The sequence below is a fragment of the Ochotona curzoniae genome, unplaced genomic scaffold (genome assembly GCF_017591425.1).
Source record: "Ochotona curzoniae isolate NIBS_2020 unplaced genomic scaffold, NIBS_Ocur_1.0 contig_883, whole genome shotgun sequence".
NCBI classification, from domain to species: domain Eukaryota; kingdom Metazoa; phylum Chordata; class Mammalia; order Lagomorpha; family Ochotonidae; genus Ochotona; species Ochotona curzoniae.
Genome location: NW_024466599.1, coordinates 36,146,287 through 36,169,311, shown reverse-complemented (window position 1 = coordinate 36,169,311; position 23,025 = coordinate 36,146,287). Strand labels below are relative to the sequence as shown.

At 48.8% G+C, this 23,025-nt stretch overlaps 1 protein-coding gene across 4 annotated transcripts in view; it reads right to left on the bottom strand.

The window, feature by feature from the left end:
• Nucleotides 1-23,025, bottom strand: part of ADD2 (adducin 2) — a 49,746-nt gene that overhangs the window by 6,927 nt on the left and 19,794 nt on the right. For all 4 annotated transcript variants that reach the window (XM_040993243.1, XM_040993242.1, XM_040993245.1 and 1 more), the window contains exons 9-15: nucleotides 22,075-22,173; nucleotides 17,522-17,698; nucleotides 13,180-13,437; nucleotides 11,951-12,070; nucleotides 10,887-10,976; nucleotides 8,848-8,995; nucleotides 6,278-6,403 (exon numbers count right to left, since the gene is read on the bottom strand). In XM_040993243.1, coding sequence (XP_040849177.1) covers nucleotides 6,278-6,403; nucleotides 8,848-8,995; nucleotides 10,887-10,976; nucleotides 11,951-12,070; nucleotides 13,180-13,437; nucleotides 17,522-17,698; nucleotides 22,075-22,173 — 1,018 coding nt within the window. The remainder of the gene's footprint in view (nucleotides 1-6,277; nucleotides 6,404-8,847; nucleotides 8,996-10,886; nucleotides 10,977-11,950; nucleotides 12,071-13,179; nucleotides 13,438-17,521; nucleotides 17,699-22,074; nucleotides 22,174-23,025) is intronic.

The window sequence follows — 23,025 nt, the reverse complement described above, 5'->3', positions numbered from 1 at the left end:
GCCGATCCCATCACCCCTGCCTTCATGCAGGAGGAAAAGTTATAAAACCCTAGACTTTGAGTGGAAATCAATTTAATTTGGTTTCCCCACACCCATTTCACAGCTGGGAAAACTGAATAAAAGGAAAACAATAGGGACAGGCCTGTTTATTGATTGTCAGTTCAGTGTTCTTTTCACCATGTGAACTGAGAGGACTGTGAGTGTGTGGCATGTAATATGTGAGGGCACATGTGTAAGTGTGTGTGATCATGAGATCAATGTATATGTGCATACGTGTGTAAGCGTGAGAATGGCTTGAGTGGTATGATTGAGTATGCACGGATGTTAGCATGTGATGTGTGTGAGTGTATAAACATGTAGGTATTTACTTGTGTGTGAACATGTGTAGAATATGCGTAGGGCATGCATACATTAGTAAGTGGCATGAATGGGTGTTAGTGTGTGTGTGTGTGACAGCATGTACAACCATGCGTGGTGTCAGCATAAGAGAATGTATCTATGTTGGCATGTGTTTGTGTGAAAGCAGGCATGCGTGGGTGTCCATTACCACATCACAGGAAGGTATCTGGCCTGCCCTGCCACCCCGGGAGGTGGCACAGGAGACAGTTATACCAGTGTCAATGAAGGAGTAGGTTAAGAAGCAACGTTTCAGGAAAAACTCTGGATTCTTGGTGAGACTAAGGCGTGGGGAAATTCATGATCACAAGGATGGTGGGACGGAGTGGGGAGTGGAGGGACGGTCCAGCCAAGACAATCAGGCTGTGTGGGTTGAACTCCTGGAAAAGGCCTCCTTATGAGGTCCTCCAAGCCCCAGACCACTTCCAGGGATTCTGGCTATAGGGTGCCATTCCTCCAGGGGCTTAGCCTGCTCTGTCTGTGTCCCCACTCCTCCCCATACACAATGAACCTGCCTGTCAGTTTCCTCTTCCTGAAAGGTTCTCCTGATCCCCACCCCCAATTCCATGAAGAACAGCTCACTCCTCCTCCCTTTCGGCCTCCTCTCCTTGCACTCTCACCACAAAACTGTAAAAAGAGCACACTTACTATCCATGCCTATCTCCTCTGCCCTCTAAACTGAAACACATCAGGGCAAGACTGTTGTCTGATTTACTACATTACAAGGTCATAGATGACTCTCAGGAAGTGTTCATAGAATTTACTGATGGTGAAATATACAGGCAAATAAATGAATGTGTGAATGGCTCTGTTCTATATCATCATCACCTCATTTTCTTTGTTGTCTATCCCAGCCCGAGCGTTCTGAGTTGGATACACACATACACTCAGATCGCCCACCTGCTGGTTCACTTCCCAAATGCTCCCACAACAGCTGGGACTGGGACCAGGCTGCAGTCAAGAACCAGGAGTGCAATTCAGGTCTCCCATGCGGGTGGCAGGTGCCCAGTGACTTGTGTCATCGTCACTGTCTGCCAGGGTGTGCATTAGCAGAAAACTGGAATTGAGAGCAGTGCTAGGACTTGAACTCAGGCACTCTGATTATGGGATGCAGGTGTCCCAACTGGCGTCTTAACTGCTGCACCCAATGCCTGACCCAGACCTCCCACTTCCTGTCCAGGTGTCACTTCCTGTTCCAGTGGTGATGAGAGCCCTCACTCCAACAGCGCCCTTCATCCATGTCCCTTAGCCCCAACTCCTCCACTATCAACCTCATCTGCAGCCTCAGTCTCCCTTACAGGTCACTTGAGCAGAGTAACCTTCAGGGTTCTTCTCACAGAGTGGAAAATGAGGATGACCCCAAATCATGAGCTATTTGGGGAGGGGCCTGGAGAAGCCAGGTTCCAAACCGTGGTCTCTCCCCACTCCCCCAAGCACAGGCACAGAGCCTGAAGGAGGATTCTACTGCTGAGAGAAAGGGCAGCAGGGTCCCAGGAGAAGCATGCTTTGAGACTCTGGGAACAAACAAGAACTGAACTCCAGCTCTGTTAACAACCCAGGAAAGGGAAGCCAAGGACTGGGCTGTGAGGGGCCTTCCTGCCTCCTCAAAAATCCACTGGCCTTGTCTCCAGGCTGGGCTCTGGGAACAACGCACAGCAGCAGGACAGGGGCTGGAGAACTGGGAGCTCTATCCCAGTGCGGAGGCAGCAGAGAGCAAGCTCGGACTGGGAGGCCAGGGTCCACAGCCAGTCTCTGGCGAGACGGGAGATGAAGGGCTGAGAGCTGCCAGACACTGCAGGTGGCAGGGAGGCAGAACTGCTGTGGGGGCATTTCAAGAGTGAGCCAGCAGATGGAAGATATCAGTCTCTCCCCTCCCCACCCCTTTCATTCAAATAAAATAAAAGTAATTTTAAAAAGGACAGTTTCACTCAAGTAGACCATTTAGGCATTTGGGATGGAAGCTGTCTGTTACTTCTCCCAGCCATTACCCAACTTAGTGACCATGTGCTCAAAATCTTAGGCCAAGGCCAGACGAAGGTTGACCAGAGGCTGCATGGAAGCCCCGGGAGCTGTTAGCTCTTCTGTGTCTGGACACTAGGATGAGGATGTGGGCAGGAGTATGGGTCCTGCTACCTGAAGGAACAAGACTGCCTTTCCCTCCTGACCTGATGGATCTGCTTTGCTAACATTCCAAGGTCAAGGAGTTCCCCACCAACCACACCTCACAGCTGAGAGAAGCCATCTCTGCAGCTGGGGAGACAGCACTGAAGGGTATGGAGGCAGGATGTGCTCTAAACCAAGATGGATTATGACCTGTGTGTTTATGGAGCGTCCCGACACCACACACTGTATTTAATCCCCTCCTGAAAACACAGCTCCACAACATGCACACAGGAACCATAGAAAAGCACATGAAAAGCCTTGAAAAAAAATCTCTATGACCTTTGTTAATATAACAGCTGGATGTTTGCATAGCAATGGTCAAAAAGACTCCCAAGGCAGTTATCCAGCCTCGAAGGCAAGACACTTGTGTCCCACACTAGAGGGCCTCCACTTTCAATTCCAGCCTCCTGCTAACACAGACCCTGGGAGGCAGCAATGACAGTTCATATACTCAGGTTCTGCCACCCAAGTTGGCGACCTGTGTTGATTTCTTGGTCCCCGGCATCGCCCAAACCTAACCCTAGTCAATGGGCATTTGAGCAGTGAATCAGTGGATAGAAGCTCTATTTCTTTTTCTCTGCTTTTCAAATAAGTAAATTATTTAAAGCATTTTTTAAAGGCCCTTATGATACACAAAATACAGCCAGGGAAGCTGGGGAAGACCAGCAAACAGAACTGCTTTGTGACCGACCCACCAGCTGGATGCTGGCTGTGACAAGAGGGTGCAATCAAGCTTCTATTTGGAAACTGCAATGCCTTGAAGGAGCCACACAAGGGTCTGGCGGAAATTCGGCTTTACAATCTTGTCCCTGAAGGTGAGCCTAGACTTACTTTAACTGGTCCCTAAGTAATTCTGATATAAGAGCTCCACTTGTTACCACTGGGAATCCTTCTCTCTGAAGGACTGAGAAAGGAAGATGAGTTTCTTGCAAACAGGTGTCCAAACACACTTGCTGTGTGGAGTAGAGTAGGAGTGCAAATGTAGCCCCAGTGAGCTATCTCAAGGTGTGTGCACACTCCCCTCCCACAGTGAACCTGGACTTGCCACATGGCTTGTCATAGAATGCAGAGGAAAGGAGACACAGCAAGCCTCAGGCCAAAACTTTAGGGCTAGCAATGTCAGCTTTAACAGTGCGGGGAGCTCTAGCCCACCATGTATAAGATCTGAATACCCTGAAGGACACAGAAGGAGAAGCCACGTGGACAGGTTCTGAGACCAAATGCAAGGGGGAAGAGAGGGAGGAGGAAAGGGGGAAAGGAAGGGGAAGGGAGACAGACCAAGCCATCTCAGTGTCCCGTATGAGCCCAGTTTTCCAGCTATCTCTGTCAGGGTGTTAAATGCGTGAATGCAGTGACTTGAGATACAGAATCAGTTAGTGGCAGGGCTGACAACCTGATATCAAGTTCAGCACAGCTCCTTTGCAGGCTGAGGGGAAGGGAGTCAGCAGGAACTAACAACAGGGAAGGAGCTAGCACAGGTAGCCAGACATGAAGGAAGAAAACCCCAAATCCAACCCTCTGCCTGAGGGGAGACCCATGAGGAGTGACACTGAGGTGGCTTGGCACAGAGCGTTGGAGAGTACAGCAACGAACGGCTTGAGAAGACCATCCCTGATCTGACCAGTGAGCTCTGTCTGCCCGGGGAATCTGAGCCAGCCATTGGGCAGGTGGCCAAGGGCAGCCCTTAGGCAACTTCCACGGGAGCCCTCAGCCTGCAGGGCCTTCTCCAAAGAGGCTGGGCTTTCCGGCCATGTCTGCATTATACGAAGTACCTTCTGCAAAGGCCTTAACTTTTCTAAGAACTCCACCACAGACCTGGATACACACACCGAGGACACACACCATCCTAGGGGCATGGATCTGCACCAGAGGGGAGGAGGAATGCTGCTACAGCAAGTGCAATCCCAGGAAGTGGATAAACATCGTCTCACCCACCACACAGTTCTCCCAGGAACAGACATGGGATTGTCCCCTCTTGTCCTGCTCCTGCCATGAGCTTCCCATCAGCCCTGGATTTCTTTCCTATAGCTGGTACCTAGGTCCCAGTGGATGCTGAAGACCTGGCTAGCCCAGGCCTTCTATGCATCCCTATAAGGCAACAGGTTCCCAAGAGCATTCAGGAGCTGGTCTGCAGCCCTAGAAGAGATCTAGGGCTCCTCAGGGTGCCCGAATGTGGGGACCAGAGATGGGGTGAGTCGCTGAGGGCCCTTAGCCCTCCACCCACTCAGTGTGGGACCTGATGCTTCCCAGATGAGGGTATGCCCTGTGTGGGTGTGCATGTGCCCTGTGTGTGTGCATCCACGTCTCTCAGGAAGCCTAGTCCATGCACAGCACATGTGGAGTTGGTCATGAATTTTACAGCCAGGAGACCTCCTAAGGACAGCGTTATGAGTTCCAAAAGAATAAAAAGGGGAGGAGGTAATAAATCAATTTTGTTGACGAGTTTCTGCCCCCCAGCATTGCAGGTGCCAAGAGTGAGTCAGCAGCCTCTCTATACTTACTATAGAGATAAGCATTCAGAATCAGAGGAAACTCCTGCAACGAAGGCACAAATGGGAAGAGAAAGGGAGACATTGTGGCAACAAGTGGATGGCAGGAGACCACGATGAGACACAGCGAATGGGAACACACACCTGGAGACATCTACTTGGGCTCTGGCCTCAAGCAGATGTGTTTCTTTAGATTTGGGTTGGGGGATCCGTCAGGATCCACACAGATGGCCTCTGGGAGGGGGCGGGGTACAGCAGGCCAAGTTGCTACTGTCTGGATATCAGTGGAGCCCTCTCGGTGGGTCGGGGGTCCTCTTGAGGTCTCCCTGGGGAAAAGTGTTCATGCCTGGCCAGAATGATTCCCAGAGCTCAATACAGACACATTGATGACCCCTCAGTGAATGTATTACTCATTATGACAATGCAGCCTCACAGTGAAAGCAAGTGTTTACTCTGAAATCCTTTTCACTAACATCTCCCTTATACATACAGCAACCCTAAAAAAGGGAAAATCTTAGCAGCCTCATTTGGCAGACAAGGAAACTGAGGCATAGAGGGGTGATCTGGTTTGCTAAACTTAGCAATTGAGTCACTGTTAATTAGCAGATCTGTTGGGCCTGGAACCCATTTCTCTAAGCAGCATCTCTCTGAATGGAGCTGTTCTGAATCTGGACCATCCTTTAAGTTCCTGGAAGGGATTATTCAGTTTTTTAAACTCTACTCCATCCTGCACCTCCCACACCAGACGTGAGAATCAGACCTCCGGGTTTTCACGGCTTCTAGGTGAGGCCCAAGTACAGTTAGCATCATCAGCCTCACTTGGAAAACATACAGTCCCAGGCCTCATCCCAGAATTAACAGATCAGAAGCTGAACTTTAACAAGCTCCCCGGGTAGTCCTTACACACCAGAGACATGGACCAGCATCCTGGGGAAGGCCCAGCAGCTGTCATGTCTGTGTTAAGGTTGAGGCCACCGGCCGTCATTGACCTAGTCACCCCTACACTGTGCTAATTACCATGTACTGTCACAGCTAGTGAAAGAAATGGGCTGAAACTTAGTGACACCTGGTTCAGAAGCCCTAGGAAGAGAAGAGGAAAAGCTTTAGGGATAAGGTGGCAACACCTACAGAGAAGCAGGCACCTGCAGCATGGGAACCTACTTGTCCCCACTTCCACACGGCCCTCTCAGCCTGCAGACAGCTCCTCCCACCTGCTCAGCTGCACTCACCTTCTGCGGACTTGGAAGGAGAGACCGCAGGGCTCTTAGTCTCAGCCTTTGCTGGGCTCTCTGCCGGAGAGGCAGGTGCAGACTTTGCAGGTGAGCCAGGCTCCTCCACGGTAGTTTCTTTCTCTCCTGAAAACACAGAAAACCACTTCAGGACAAGGATCAAACAGGACAGCCGGAGTTGCGGCACATCCTACAAGGCTGGCATCCTACCCAGATGCCAGTTCAAGTCCTGGCTGCTTCACTTGGGACCCAACTCCCTGTTAATACACCTGGGACAATGGTTCAAGTCCTTGGGCCTCTGCATCCATGTGAATCCCAGAAGAAGCTCCTGACTCCTGGCTTTGGCCCTACCTGTTGTAGCCACTTGGGGAAGTAAATCAGCACATGGAAAAGAGTTCCTCCCTCCCCCTCCCTCTCCACAGCCTTTCAAATAAATAAATCTTAAAAGACATTTTTTGGGGTCATTTCTCCTGGCTAATGATGAACTTTCTGCTTCCCTGACTCATGTTTGCTTCTTCCCTGGAGGAACAAGTGGGAAAAATGAGAGCCACATTATTTCCTCCATCAAAACATATTGACTGATGGAAAATGTTATTCCAGAAATGGCCGACAAGGTGGAAGAGAACTCCCATACAGCCAGACCAGTGGTGGCTTTCATCACATCCCCTCTCCACAGAGGGTCACCAGCCAGTTGCTTTATGCTGTGTACATAGAACCCACTGGTGGCAGGGTGAACCAGAATCACTAACTCCCCTTAGAAAGACCTATGGGTCCAGGCAGAGTGGTATAAAGGGTAAAGATGCCTGTGCAATGCCAGGATCCCATACTGACCACTGGCTTGTGTTCTGGCTGCTCCACTTCCTATCCAGCTCCCTGCTAATGGCCTGGGAAAAGTAACAGAATGTGGTTCAAGTGCTTGGGCATCTCATCCATATGGAAAACCAGGAAGACGTTTCTGGCTCTGGACTGGCCAGCCCTGGCTGTTTTGATTATCTGGGGTATAATCAGCAGATGAAAAATATCATCCTTCTCTCTCTCTCTCTCCCTCTCTTCCTCCCTCCCTCCCCACCCCCACTATCAACTCTGCTTTTAAAATAAATCAATCTTAAAAGTTGATTTGTGTGTATAGAACTAGCTAATTTGTCAACTACACAGTTTAATTTTTTATTTACTTGAAAGAGACAGAGGCAGAGACTGTTCATCTGCTGGTTCACTCACCAGACACCTGCAACAGCCATGCCTGGCCCTGGACAGAAACTGGAAGCCAGGAACTCCATTCACACTTCCCATGAGTGGCAGAGACCCCAATCACTTGAGCCATGACCTACTGCCTCCCAGGCTGAGCATTAGCAGGAAGCTGGGTTGGAAGGTGTGCTGGGACTGGAATTCAGGTACACCAACACAGGATGAAGACACACCAAGTCACTATGCCAAATGTCTGTCCTGGATTTACATTTCCTGCCCCCAAAATACTTAAGGATAAAAAGCATCCTATTTTTCTTATTCATGTTTTCAAGTGGCGCAGTGGACCTCCAATGCAGAAATCAGGGATTTTGCTTTGTGTCTAGGAGGATGGCTGACCATGGATGGGGAGGTGTGGTAGCAGAAAAGACCCTGTCCTGAAGTCCAAGTGACAGTCTTGCTTCGTGGACACAGTCGAGGGCTGAATTCTGTGCCAGAGCCCGAGTGCTACTGAAGCAAAGGCAGGAGACAGCTCTGCTGTTTGGGTGGACAGAGGAGGATCCTGGGAGCTCCTCCTAGCTAGAGGGAGGTTGGGGGACTGAGATGTAGCCTCTAGCATGGATGACATGGAGCATGCTAGTTGAGAGGTGAATTCATGCCAGAAAGGGACGAAGGCATGAACCAGGACACATAAGCTCTGAGCATGAACATGAAGAGGTAGATCTGACCTTTCCAAAGGTTCTGAAGGAAATGAGTGAGAAAAAGCAGAGAGGGTCAGCTGGCAGACGGTCTTATTGTCAGGCTTAAAGGACTCTCCTGGATCTGACAGGTAACATGTAATAATCAGGACCACTGGGGCAGGCATTTGACCTACTGACCCCCTGCAGTCCAGCTCATGTCTAACTCCTGACTCCAGGTTCCTGCTAGGGTACACCCTGGGAAGCAGCAGTGACAGTGGCTCAAGTACTTGCATTTCTGGCACCTGTGTGAGAAGCTAGATTGGGGCCCAAGCTCCTGGCTTCAGCCTTGCCCAGCCCCACCTCTGTCACTCTGGGTCTCTGATTTTCAAAGAAATGAAAACTGAATTGTGGTGCTTATTAACATGTTTACCACAGCTGATATTTATGAACATAGGCCACATCCACACATACTTTTCTAAGCACTGAAGCTTGAACTCCTTCGTATCTCTCCCACCCCTGCTGCCATGAGAAGGTCAAATAAAGTCATAAGACCACCATCTAACTGCTGGTCACAGAGTAATAAGAGACATTATGGCAGTTAACAGTGTTAGGCTCATAAAAGTAGCATTTGGTGGAGCCTCTTGGGAGGCTGAATGCTCTGCTCCACCCCAGGAAATGCCAAAGTCCAGGCGGCCTGGGATTTCTTACCCTCGAGCTCCAGCTTCTTCCTCTCCACCTCTTTCTTGTACTCTTCCAACTCCTGGTCAGTGAGTTGGCTGAAGGGATTGGGCACTGTCTCCTCTGAGTCATCTTTGGTATCCGCATCGCCCTTGGACATCAGCTGGCTCTCTGTAGACTGAAAGTTAACCACAGATAGTGCGTGTTGCTCTCTGCATGCCGCAGCTGGGGCCCTGGCCCAAGCTTCCTTTTCACTCAGGTGGTTGCTAGGGGTCTTGCTAGGGACAGCACAGCATGCAGCTCCTTGCACATAGCTCAGGATCTTGGAGTAGGGTCTGTTCCTTCCTCCCCATTGCTACTTCCCTTGACCCCAGACCCTGATTTACACTGCCTGGGTGTATACAGAGGGTATGTCCTCTGCCCTTGAAATAAAATCAGAAAATGCTCCCAAACAGAAGTAAGACACCTTTATTGCAGTCCCTCCTGTGGACTCGGTCAAGCCATTACTACACAAATACAGTTGTCAATCAGCCAATGCCCAGCAAGCACAGCACTGACTCAAGCAAGCTTCCCACCAGCCTTTTCCACCCCCACCCTTCCGCATCCCCCATAGCAGTGCAGACCACAACACATAGCATCAAATCCTTTGCAAAACACAAAGCAGCTTCAGCGTTCTCAGTGCATGGATCAGTCCTGTTTTGCACATGGTCATAAATTATACAAGGGCCAACGTTCTGAGACTTGGCTCTTCAACCTGCCTGTTGTATGGGTTCCCATAAGGACCATGTGTCAGCACCTTTGTACAGGCCCTGATTCTGGGAAGCTGATCAGCCAGACAGGTTAAGACAGGGTCTTAACTTCAGATGCCACAGCACTCTTCCCTAATTGACATCCTCACCACGGCCTTGAGAATGCAGCAGAGCCTTAGCAAAGGAAAGTGAAGCCAGAAGCAGCAGAGGCAGAGGGAGGTGAGCCCAAGGCAGCCAGCCCACCCATGTTCTCCTGCAACCTCCAGTTCTCTCTGCCCTGGCCCATCAGGTCTCCTGGCCACAAGCCCACAAGCTTGTCCCAAAAGGGAAGCAGTGGCAACGGTAGGCTTACTTCTAGGGAATCTTGCTATGATCGAGATCTCAACAACTGCAGGAGAGCATTGACCATAAATGGCAGAGTTGCGTTTTGACAGTTATGGTCATTACACTGAATTTGAGCCTTCCCCCCGCCATAAGCACAAGCTATTTCTATGCTTGATCCCAGGGGCACATTCAGTTCCCCCACCTCTGCAGTGCGGGGGTACGGAGGAGGTGGGTATGCAACTAGACCCTTCAGGGTGCTGTGGGCTGCAGCCTTATCTGAAAGCATTAAGATAGCTCAGTTTGCTCTGCTGAGAGGTGTCTCTTGTATTCCCCCACCTTGTGCTGCTGGGGAAAGTGCCACAGCCATTGCCACCTTGTGACAGGCAGCATGGACGTCAGGTCCAGCCAGAATTCTGAACTTCACTCTAAGCATTAGATGAAACACATCCTGTCTCAAAAATCTGACAAGATGACTTTATACTTTCTGTGTGGGTTTATGTGAGCAACTAACTTGACTTAACTGTCTCTGGCCATCTTGAGTCTGGGAGCACAGGTCCTTCCTGCTCATCCCCTTTCCATGGGTACATGAGCACCTCCCCAGAGCTAACGAGGCCCGATGGTCAGAGGTGAGAAACAAACAGGTCTGAGTAGACCTGGGGCACCAGGCAGCCTCTGGCCACAAGGCTCAAGTCCCTAATCTGGCAGGGTGCTAAGAAAGAGCAAAGTGGAGTTTTTGGTGGAAGGTATCGGAGTGGCTGGCACCCTTTCCCTTGGGCCACTGCTCTCCTTCCTGGAGCCCAAAGGGGGCTGTCTGAGGTAGAGGTGGTCACAGCCCCGCCAGGCGGCAGAGCTCCATTTTGCGGTGACAGCACCCATGCCAAGATCCCTGAGGCAGGTGGACACAAGGATTCAGGGGTGTGGCTGCCCAGCTCCTGGCACTGTGGCCCCAGAAGGCAAACACGCTTCCCCTCCAGCCGGGGGTGGCCTTTGCTGTACCGGGCTTCGGCTCTTCTCGGAGATGACGCTGGCCAGGAGTTGAGACTGAGGCCCCGCTGACTTCACGTCTTGTCGGTTTTGCTCTCGGATCTATGCAGGAAGGGCAGAGTGACAGTGAGCCGGCAGGTCAGTACAGTGTGAGGAATTGGGGTGGAGGGTGAGGGTCTGTCACAGCCCCACTCCACCACCCACCTCCTGCAGCTGATGTAAAAGGCCATCTTTGATAGTTCAGAGGTTGTTGAATTCAAGTATTAGAAGCAGACATTGCAAGAGCATTCCCCAGTTTTAATAACCCTAAGTAGACCCTGAAAAACTTGTTTGCATGCATCCCTGGGGCCACCCCACCCACAGTGATGGGATCAGAATCTCTTGGGGGTAGGTTAATGACCCAGAAATCTGGGCTTCATTCTGCAAACAATCCTTCATTCTACAATTTCCTTTCCCCATATACTATTTCCAATTCTTTTAAACATCTGTAGTGTCTGTGCTTATGCACATGCACTGTAATCATTCAAGATGTGTGTACAGTGTGTGATGATGCAGTTGTGGCAATGAGCATTTCCCTCTCTGTAAACGTAACCGTGCCCAACTGCAACAACTGAGGACATATTTCAAGATAACCAGGGGAGAAAGGGAAGATTTGCACCCACAGGAACCTAGAAACAAGTCCCAAGGCAGCCTGCCCTACACTGAGGATGTCTCTGCCTCCTACTGATCTAGGGGTGGTGGTCTCCTACAGCTCAAGTTGTTAAAAGAACTTCAGAAATAGAAATGGGTGAATTGGCAGGCACAGGCCTGGAAATAAACACTAAGGGTCTCAAAACCTTGAAAATGAGAGAAAAAAAAAAAAGGAAAACAGCGTTAAGAGCTTCATCTGTGGGCAGGTCCTTCAGACACATCTCCAGTGTCAGGCACAAAGCAGTCCTATGGTATAGAACCGAGGCAGCGCAGCACTTCACATAGGCCTGGAACACAGTAGGCTCTTTCTCCTATGAGGCACATTCTGGGAACTTGGCTTGTGTTTGTAGACCCAAGACACCTGGGGAAAGTAGCCACTAGCATACCTTGTTCCTCATGTCCAGCACTTCTTGGGGGTCGGTATAGAGAGGCACAAATTGGTTTGGGTTTTCAATCCGTATGGGCATGCCGCTGCTGGATTTCTCCACCTCGTCAGCCTTCATCCACTGCAGACACAAGGTCAGGTGCATGCATGAGGCCAAAGCATGACGGCCCATGATTCCTCCCAGGGATCCAGCCCATGAGACATGGGACTGCCATTCTGTGTGGGAGGTTAACAAGCCAAACACACACACATGCTCTTTTTTGCACTTCTGGGCAGAGATGAATGACAGATGAACTGGGTACCCCAAGACCCCCAAGATATTTAAAGGATCCTGGAGAGGCTCCCAACAGTGGTAACCTGCTCAGACAGATAGGCTACCACTTGGGCCTCTGCTGGGTAACACAATCTGAGTTTGGAGGGCTTCATTTTGTTTAATAAGGAGCCTGCATTGGGGGCCAGCATCGTGGCTCAATGGGCTAGTCCTCAGTCCTGTGGTGCCAGCATCCCATACGGATGCCAATTTATGTCCTGGCTCCTCCACTTCCCATCCAGCTCTCTGCTTATAGCCTGGGAAAGCAGTTGAGGGTGGTCCAAGTGCTTCTGATCCTGCACTCACACGGGAGACCCAGAAGAAACTGCTGGCTCCCAGCTTTGGATAAGCTCAGCTCTGGACACTACGGCCATTTGGGGAATGGACCACTGGATAGAAGACCTTCTCTCTCTATCTCTCCCTCTCTCTCTGTAAATCTGCCTTTCAGACAAAAATAAATCTCAAAAAAAAAAAAAAAGACCTGCATTTAAGAGAGCACACATGCACTGGAAGATAACTTAACAGAAATGACTATGCTGCCCACCTGCTGGGCTTCCATCACTTCTGCACGGCGACTGCTAGGTGATCACCCCTTGCATTTCTCAAAAACCTGCTCCCTGGACATGGGAGCAAGAAGCAAAGAACAAATGCCCCTGGGTCACACTATTAGGAATGGCCTGGGCCAGCTGTCCTCTGGAACAAATGTACTCTCCAAGCCACAACAGAGCAGAACAGGAGGAAAGGGTCAGGGCCAAGGCCTGGGGGCCGGAGCGGCTACCCCAGATACCTGGTAAGAAGCCTTAATGGGAAAACGGACACAGGCCCGTGTTCAGGGGAGGGTCCAGTTCCTTCCAAAGTTGCTTGACCCCACCAGTGCAGCCTGTCCCCGCCACCCCAATTCCCTGCTGACTTGCCCTCACCGTGGTCTTGGGTCGTGGCACGCCCATGCTCCTCTGGACCTCATCGGCTGTGTTGACCCGCAGGTAGGTGTTGGGTGTGTTGAGCCAGCGTGTCTTCTCCTTCTGTTGCTTCTGCGCATGCTGCCGCAGCACAGGCACCGGGGCCCCGTCCTCCTCAAACACAAAGGCTGTGACCGTGGCTGGGATCTCCACCTCACTTTTGTGCTTGGTTTTCTCTTGCACAACAGGGTGGCGGTACGTGTAACCTGTTCTGTAGCCCTAAAAGGGACAAAAATAGAAATGACTGATTGTGGGGCTCACAACAGTGATTTTCCAGGCAGCCATTTGGTGTATCAGCTAAAACACTGCTTGAGACACCTGCATCCCATGTTCATGTGCTTGAATCTGAATCCAGGCTCCACTCTCTTCTGCCTTCCTACCACTGTGCATCCTGGGATGCAGCAAGTGATGGCTTAAGTACTGAGTTTCCAGCCAACCACATGCAAGTCTGGGATGGAGTTCCTGGCTCCTGGCTTCAGCCCATCACAGGCTGTCACAGGAACCTGGGTATACAAATCAGCAGGTGCAACATCTCAAGCTCTGTCTTCCCGTTGTCTGCACACATCTGTAGCTCACCTGAACGCCCCGTCTCCTGTCAGGAGGTCCTCCCCGTTAAGGCTCCTCCCCTTGTCCTTCAGGACCGGCACTGTCTCTCCTGGTGGCTACATCTTCGTGCAGAAAATTAAACTCTGCTCCCATGCTTTGCCAGATCCTGATTCCTCAAGCTGACTCCACAGAGTTCTAATTCTTTTTTTTTAAGATTTATTTTTTTATTTTTATTGGAAAGGCAGATATACAGAGAGGAGAGACAGAAAGGAAGATCCTCCATCCGATGATTCACTCCCCAAGTGAGCGCAATGGCTGATGCTATGCCGATCCAAAGCCAGGAGCCTCTTCCGGGTCTCCTACGCAGGTGCAGGATCCCAAAGCTTTGGGCTCTCCTCGACTGCTTTCCCGGGCCACAAGCAGAGAGTTGGACGGGAAGCAGGGCCACCAGGATTAGAACCGGCACCTATATGGGAACCCAGCGCGTGCAAGGCGAGAACTTCAGCCACAAAAATAATTTTAGAGGCTGGTGCAATGTTACACCAGGCTAATTATCCACCTGTAGTGCTGGCATCCCATATTGGCACAAATTTGTGTCCTGGTTGCTCTACTTCCTATCCAGCTACCTGCTTCTTCCTTCCAGCTTCTGTTGGAACAGCAGCAGAGGATGGCTCAAGTCTTTGGGCCCTGCACCCACATGGGAGACCTAGCAGAGGCTCCTGGCTCCCGGTTTGGGACTGGCACAGCTCTGGCTGCTGGGATCCTTTAGGGAGTGAACCAGTAGATGGAAGACCTCTCTCTCTGCTCTCCTCTTTGTAATTCTAATTTTCAGATGAAAATAAGAGAAATCTTTTTGAAAATGCAAGAATTACAGAAAAATCTAATTTATATAATCTAATTTATCTAATATATAAGTATATAAAAGCAAGAAGAATGTGAACATCATGCAAAATGTCACCCTCAGAGACAACAATAAAAATGCTTCCATTCATTGTCATACACATATTATAGGCACGTATGAGAGGACCTCAAGATATTTGCGGAAAATGGGATTAAAAGTTAAGTTTATTCTGATGTCAAAGAATTTTGAAATATTTGAATACATGGGTCCTTCAAAAAGTTCATGGAAAATATGTACCACAAAAAAATGCATAGATTTCTATTTTTTTTTTTGCACCAAAAAAAAGTTGATTCCACTTTCCATGAACTTTTGGAAGTGCCCTGTAATGTGTGCATGCATGCTTTAATGTTCTGATGAGTAGTAAAATTGAATATTTTTAATTACATATAACATCCACCTAAATCTCTCCCTTTGTAATTTGTTTTTATTCTTAATGAAGTATTTCTTTTTAACATTGGTTTGTTTGTAATGTCTCTTTTTACAATGAGAATATTCATCTTCGGACTGTTGCAGATGCAAATATCTCCCCCATAATTTGTCTTTTGTTTCTGTTTATGATAATTTACTGAACTGAAAGGTGCAAATGTTTAATGCAATCACTTCTGTTAAGATTTGTCATCTCAATTTCCGACTTTCCTGCCATGTTTGACAAGGCTTTTTCTATCAACACAAGGTTGTCAAACAGAGGAATCTGTTTGAACATTGCTGAGCTTGCTTCTTAGGCTGACAGTTTGATAAATCAGGGATTTATCTTACCGAGCACAATGAGATCTGTGCACCCGGGGCCTATTTCTGGATTCTCTCACCTGTTGCATTGGTTGGCTTGTCTGTTCTGCTAACGCTGCACCATCGAGTTACTGCGCCTTTCTTGTGCTTTACCTTGGCTGGGGGTAAGGGACCGGCATCCCCAACTAGTTTCCTTTTTGCAGCATTTTCCTAGTCATTCTGAGTGTCACATGGAGGAACTTCTGCTAAGTTCTTGTACCTTCTCCCATTTTTAACAAAATTACATTCGATTTGCTCATTAATTTGGGGGGAAATGACTGCTTCGTTCAGTTGAAGTTTTCTAAACAAGAATAAACTGCAGCACTGATTTCAGGTTTTCCCTGACGTCTGTTGGCGAAACTTTATGCTTTTTAAGGAGCTATGTTTGTGTTTGATGATTTTGCTGCATTTGCAAACAGGATTATTCTCTCCCACTACATCTTCAAAGCAGTTCATACTGAGATCATGAATGCTACTGTTTTTATATATGTTCTCAGAATTGGCCACTTTAAAATGCTTTATTTTTTTCAGCTGATTTTCCTAGACTTCATAAGTATTCTTTATTTATCAGAACAGTAATCTTACTTGTTCTACCTCTTGTTTTTCTGTCTCAGTGCCTTGGCTGAAGTTCCATTATTATGCCAGATCACTACATAACAATGCTGAGAGTTGAAATCTCTGCCAGGTTTCAAAATTTAAGGAGTATTGATTCTAGTGTTTTACCATGAACCAGATTCTTATTTTGAAAAAAAAAATCATTTAAATCATATTAATTATATGTCCTCCTGTCCTAGTTAACAGCCATTATTTGTCTAAGCTGATGTAAAATTGTATCAATTACTTTATGATAACATAATCAAAAGTTTTTAATACTTTCGTTCTTCAGCCTCAAGGAATACTTGTATATTTGAGAGACTTATTGCATCAACCACCTCTGAATTCTAATAATGAAGTCATTAGCTACTGTGTTTTACTAATCTAGTGTTAACACTCAATAGTATTTGCTAGTCTTCATCAGCATTCGAAGTAAAGTTTGCCTGAATGGGTTTTCGTTGTTACAGCCGAGTGTCCTTTCATTCTTTTCTTAGAGTGGTTAAAACAGAAGGGCAGGTGTTGCGGTACACCAGAATAAACCACAGCTTGGGACATCTACACCCCATACTGGATTGCCAGTTCAAGTCCCAGCCCCTCTACTTCTGATCCAGCTTCTGGTTGATGTATCTAGACAGGCAACGGGTGATGACCCAAGTACCAGGATTGCTGCTCTCCCCACAAGACACCTAGACAGGGTTCTTGGCTCCTGGCTTTGGCCTGGCCCAGCCCTAGTTATTGCAGGCATTTAGGGAATGAATCAGCAGATATGAGACTGCAATGCTCTTGACACAATAAAGTGAGTCTAAGGTAACAGCAGTGAGGACGGGAGAACGAATCAGACAGAAATGTTACTAAGACATTTTCCTCTTTCACTGCCCTGAGACATTGGCTGCCATGAGCTTCTTACTGTCGATGTTTTCCTCTGTGCATGAATCATCTCCTGTTTAATCTCATATCACCAACTACATTCTTAGCCCTTAAACAAGGAAGAGAGTCTTAAAATTGCTTTTAATGTTCTTTTTTTTTTCTTAAAAAAAAAAAAAGCCAACCCACTCCTGGACAGATATCAGTTAATTTCTTGCATGGTTGGTTCATTCTTGACAACAGGACATGGTTATAAAGCTGCTACCAGGGAATAATAATAGCTATTATGTGCTTCCTGCATTAAAGTCATGAAATAAGAAAGGCAGAACCACCTGCCTACAAAAGGCAAACAAAGTCCTAATCCTAGAGCGGCCCTGGTTCTGGACCAGGTTCTGGACCCCTGCTTCTCAGTGAGCCCTCTGCCTCTACGATGCCATCGTTTGAGAAAACTCAGTTCCTACAGGAAGGATGTAATTCTAAGCATTCTAAATTAAATTGCCAATTGACAAGGCTTCAATGGTTTACCCATGATGCAGGCAGTTCCTGTGCTCAATTTCATTCCCTGCACCGCCTGGTGTAGGAAGTCCATGTACTCCTATGGACTGGTTTGAAGGCCAACGGCCAGGGACTCACCAGGTTGTCCAGCATCCTCATGAGGGCTTCAAACTCATGTTCCCCAAGCCGGCTCTTCTGCATGGGGCCGAAGGTGCTCCCGGCCCACTGCACAGAGCCCACCTCATGAGGCTGGTGCTTCTCCTTCTCCAGCAGGATGAGGTTCTCAACTCCCCCAGCACTGGGCAGAGCTGACACCTGCAGCCAAGAACAGAGAGTCTCAGGCCGTGTGTTTGTGGGAGCACCATGCTTACCTCTGCTCCAGTAGGCCATGAGACAGTGGGAGTTGCAGAGGAGAACTCAAAAACCAGAAATGTTTGGGGAAACCAAGAAATAGCCTTAACCCCCCCCCCCCACCCAGTTTGCTGGGCACACACCCACTACCAGGGAAAGAGGCATCAGTGGTTCCTCTCCTGGCACCACTCCCACAGACTACAGAAAGAACCAGGAAGTATTCAATCCCAAGAAGGCATACAGAGGACTGCCAAGTTACCAACCAACTTGGCATTGTGGTTATTTCTGTGTGTCAGGGGGAGTTGGGGAGGGGGCGGGGATATGAAACTGCTAAGGACGTCACAGGACGTCAGTTCTCTGTGCTACACTACTTCTTTAAGAGCAAAGAGTTGTTATATCTGAGTGATGGGTGGTGGGTGTCTATTGTGTTAGTCTCTGCATTTCCCAATGTGTCTGAAATATACCCTCCCCTTTATACTTTAAAAAAGTCACTTGGAAAAAAAAAAGGTTGGTTTCTATGACAATGAAATTGGAGTGTAACCTGATGGATTGGGCTGACAGTTCTAAAGAGGCAACACGCCCTCACCCAAGGGGTTAAGTAACCACAGAGACCCAGGAAAAGAAAGCAAAAGAACTGGTGATAGCGCAGGCCCAGATACTGTGTAGGGGTTGTCGAGTATTCCCCCTGGGCGCCAGTGTGGGGGGCACAATGTAGGTGGTCACAGGCTACAGATGCTGAACAGCAGGACAACGTGTTGTGTACATGGCAGGTTCTTTTAGTAGGATCCTAAAAACACATTTACTCACCTAAGGAATCCTCTCCCTAGCTTTCTAACCCCATGTTCACCTGGTGGCAAGTGGTGATGGATATACGGGGGTAGACAGAGGTATGGAGGTAGCCCCACTCCCAGTGATTTTGCTTTTTGAAGTTTTAATTACTTGGGGGTATACAGAAATCCAGAAATATTGAATGGAAAAAGAACAGAAAGCAACAGTTCTTAAGTTCTAATTTACATGTGTTGTGATAGCACGACGAGGTTTTGTAGCCTGTGTTAGGAATCATCTGTGTTCAGCACACCCACATTGTGCACACGACCCACCCAAAATAGTTCCTCAGTAGCTGTCTCAGCTACCATGGTGACCATGGTGGCACTGTAGGGCTTCTATTCATGCAACCCCTGTTCTAAAATGTAAGAATAGTGATGATCGCAACTCACATTAGTGGCAAGCTATAACAAATGTTTCCCTTGTGAGAAAAGGTATCAATTCTTAAGGTTCTGTTGCAGTTGCTAAGATCTACATTAAGCAGGAACATTCCATCTGTGAAACTGTGAAGGAGGACAAAGAGTTGGGGGTGGGGAGTGTTAGTTTTGCTGTTGCATCTCAAACTGTGAAAGTACTCAACCCCTGTGTGTGCTCGGTGCTTGGCTCTGATAGAAACGGCATTATGTTGCGGGGTTTGGAACCAGCTGCAGTTCCAGGCTCCTGCTCGGGGTTTTGGAATGTGTCCCCCCAAGGACAAGGGACAGCCGCTCTATATCCTGTCTTGCCACCACGTGGCTATTCGTGGTTAGGATGTGGCTTCCTAGAGAAGTCAGGTTGAGGGGAGACACTGTGGCTTTGGAGTGGCTGAGGTAATGAGCCGGTGCCTTGCACTGCATCTCAGCACAGGAGCTTGCAGGCTTGCCGACCACAGCGAACTACTCAGATGCTATGCATCTTCTGTGTCTCAGTGTTGTTCGGACAGTTCGTTTTTTGCTGAAAACAAATGCTTTTAAGTGTAGCCTGCTACAAATGCAGGCCTATAATTCAGGACAGAGCCTTACATGTGGGAAATCTGCTGGTATTAACAAACATCCCCTACATGCCTTGGGGTGATCTGGACAGCCTTTGCCTATGTGACTCCCACCACTCAGTGCTTGGAAGCAAATGGGAACAGTTTTCTCCTTCCATTATCCACTTGTCCGGTCTGGTTGAAGGCCAATCAAGCCAATAGGGTGCAGATGTCGACACCATCACTCCCTCCCTCCCTGTGAGACTGCAGACAACTCTTTACCATCTTCATGCCTCAGTTTCCTGGTCTATAAAATGGAAAACGCAGCACCATTGGGAGGAGTCTTTCAACAGTGGCAGAACCCTTGAGAACAGCATTTGCCCCATTCATGAAAAACCATAGAAACGACTTTGATAAATGACTTCTGAGAAACATGAGCCCTTGGGGACCCGCTGTTAATGGAGAAGATGGAGAGAGTGGAGGGCTGCCTATGGCCTTGCAAGCTCTGCCCGCTCCCCACCCTGTTCCTCCACCGGTTTCCATGGTGATGGGCAGCAGATGGAGGACTGTTAGAGCTTCTTCCCATCTGCCTCTCAGCTGAGCAGGAGCTGCTTCTCTCAGCTGGGGATGACCCAGTTTCTTCTTCTCTTTTGCTCCCCATCCAGTTGGGGATGGGGAGAACTGAAGAGGCTTTCTGCTAACACGATGACTGCCACATTTGCCTGCTTGCCAAGGTCATTGAAGGGGAAACCTCGGTCTGTTGTGGAAAAGAGCCTCAGTGTAAGCTGCTACACCCAGAAATAACCTGGCTGGGACTCCCATCCCAATGCCACCTGCAGAAGCCACTAGCTGGTTTTCTCATGTCCTAATCCACCCATGCCTCTGCTCTCATCTCTCCTGTTTGCCTTCTGTATCTTCCACCTCCACTTCTCCCTCTAGAAGCTTTTCTCCTCTACTAACTGGTAAAAAAAAAAAAAACAAAGAAGCCACTGGTGCTTTGCTGGGGGCTGGTTGGCTGCATGGCCCAAGGTTCTCTAACAAGGGCATATCAAACCTGTGCTGAAAAGAAGGGGGCAGCAGCGAGGGAGCCTGACCTGTGATCATACTCTGGGTTCTGCCTTTGGTGAAGCTACCCAAGAGCCACCTCTGGAGTCTGCAGCCTGGGAGGGGCACACTTCACTGTTTTTGGGGAGAGGAAGGCAGGGAGAGGGGAGGACAAAGGCGTGGCACTCCATTCACATTCAAGACCATGCTGTCTTTACAAATTTTGTCCTTGAACCGTTCTCTTGTGGAAGCCTCTTTTCCAGAAGCAAGATGGGGAGTCCAGGAGAGAAAGCAAGAGGATTCCCCTTTGTAAGCAGGGGCTCCCTGACCAGGAGGGTCTGTCAGGAAGTGGTCAGAGTTTGGAACCAGCAGTCTTGGTGGAAGCAGGGATGGAGGTACCTAACCACTTTAGAGAAGCATCACCCAGATCCTGTTTGGGGCACGGTATCTCCCACCTTTCTCTAAGAGCTCTTCATCACTGTCTTCACAGCTGTCCTCTGGATGTAGTCCTTTAAAAAAACATGGACAAGCTAACCCCCTGGAGCCTGCACTAGCCATCTTCCTGGGCCCATCTCATCCTCCTCCACCCTGCCAAGTGCTTCCTCTCCATTCTAACCCAGACCGGGAGAGGTTCTGCTCTACCCAGACCGGCCAGCAGAGGGCAGCAAGGACACCAGAAGACCCCTGCAAAGAGCTGACTCATCCTGCACCCAGCCTTTCTTCTTGTCAAACCCAGCCATAAAAATACCATGGGCAACACCTCTCCATGGATGCAAAACCCTATCTTTACAGCAACCCCTAAGCTCCAGGGTACAGTTGATGACACAGAAGTGTGTGGAGGACAAATCTTCCCACCCAGCAGCACATGGCCGAGAGATGCAGCCACCCACGTGGTTAGCAAGCCTCTCCAGTGAGTGTATTATTGTCTGTAGAACTACGAATTGGTCTCTTTCCTATTGCTTTTCTACCAATACCTCCAGGGGCTCAGGGATCAGTAATGTCTCTGCCTTTTCCACCTCTAGCCAGTTGGGGGACTCCATGATGGGTTCCTGGCATTACTCTGGGTGGCCCTGGCTGTTCAGGCTGCTGCATCAACACTCCATCTGGCTGGCTCTCTACTTCTCTTTCTGAATTTGACCATGTTCCCAGCCCTTGCAAAGTCCCTAAATTCATACACCCCTAAAAAAAAAAAAAAAAGAAAACAAAGAAAAAGAAAATCTGTGCATATCATCTATGAGGTTGACTGGGTGCTTTAGGTAGCTCTCAGATAACAGGACAGCATGGTAAGCGTCTCACCTCCCAGAGCTGGGTGCTGGCTGTTCAGACGATGGTGATACATTTTTCAAACCCACAGAACTGACTCTTGAATGTGAAACTTTCAAAGTATAAGGTGCCACAGCAGAGAAACAGCAAGAGTTTCAGGCAGTGGGGCACAAAAGATGAGTTAAGCTAACACCAATGGAGCCACCACCTTTACTCAAAGGTCCCTGCTAGGGCCCACTTCCCAGCAGAATGCACTCACCTGTATCTCACATGCGGCCTGCAGGTGGAAAACCTTATAAAACGCCTCCTCTACGGTGTCACCCAGAGCAACCACTCCATGGTTTCTTAGCACCAGGATCTGTGGAGGAGTAAGTAATCAAACTGTAAACACTCTAGGCTTGAGAGAGAGAGAGAGAGAGAGAGAGAGAGAGAGCTGTCGTTTGATTTACATCAACTCCCACATCCAGTCAAGGCCTTTCTCAATCGCTGCCTCCAACTCTTTATCCTGCAGCCGTACATGGGATTGCAACACACAGCATCCACACAAAAAAACTGGACAGGCATCTTCAAACTGAAACCAAGTAGTTTGTTGGATTTCTTCCAGCTGTGCCTGGGGTTTTAATCCTAGAAGTCTTACAAACTGGTTTGTATGTTAAAGTACAGGCAATAATTGATGTCCAATGAAAGGATCCAGCCTCAAAGCTGTCTGTGTCTTAGTCAAAACCCAGGCGTGGTTCTGGAAAAGGTGGTTCTGCAGAAGCAAGTCCATCATATCTCCTCCCTGGGCCTGCTCCAAGACCCCATAGTTCCATGCAGGAAGCCATGGTGGCCTAATTTGAGTCACTAGTGTCACAGAGGAGGAAACAGATTGAGAAACTGGAAGTCACTCAGCTATTCAGGTGCAGAATCGGAATGAAGGCCCAGCAAGGAGTACCATGTGAGTCACTAGGAGTGCCTTGTGACTACGGGTACAATGATTCTGATTCAGCCATGGGCGAGGGGATAAGACAGGGCAAAGACCAGACATGGATTTACACCCTCCAGAACGCTCTGAAGTGATATTCCTGGCAGCTGGAATGCTGATCCATGCACCAGATCTGCCCCTGCACACCCTGGGCTGAGGCCTGTGGCTCTGGGACATCACAGCTGGCACCAGGCAAATGCAAAGAGACGATGTCTCTGAGCCACCAGATACTGCCAACAACAAACA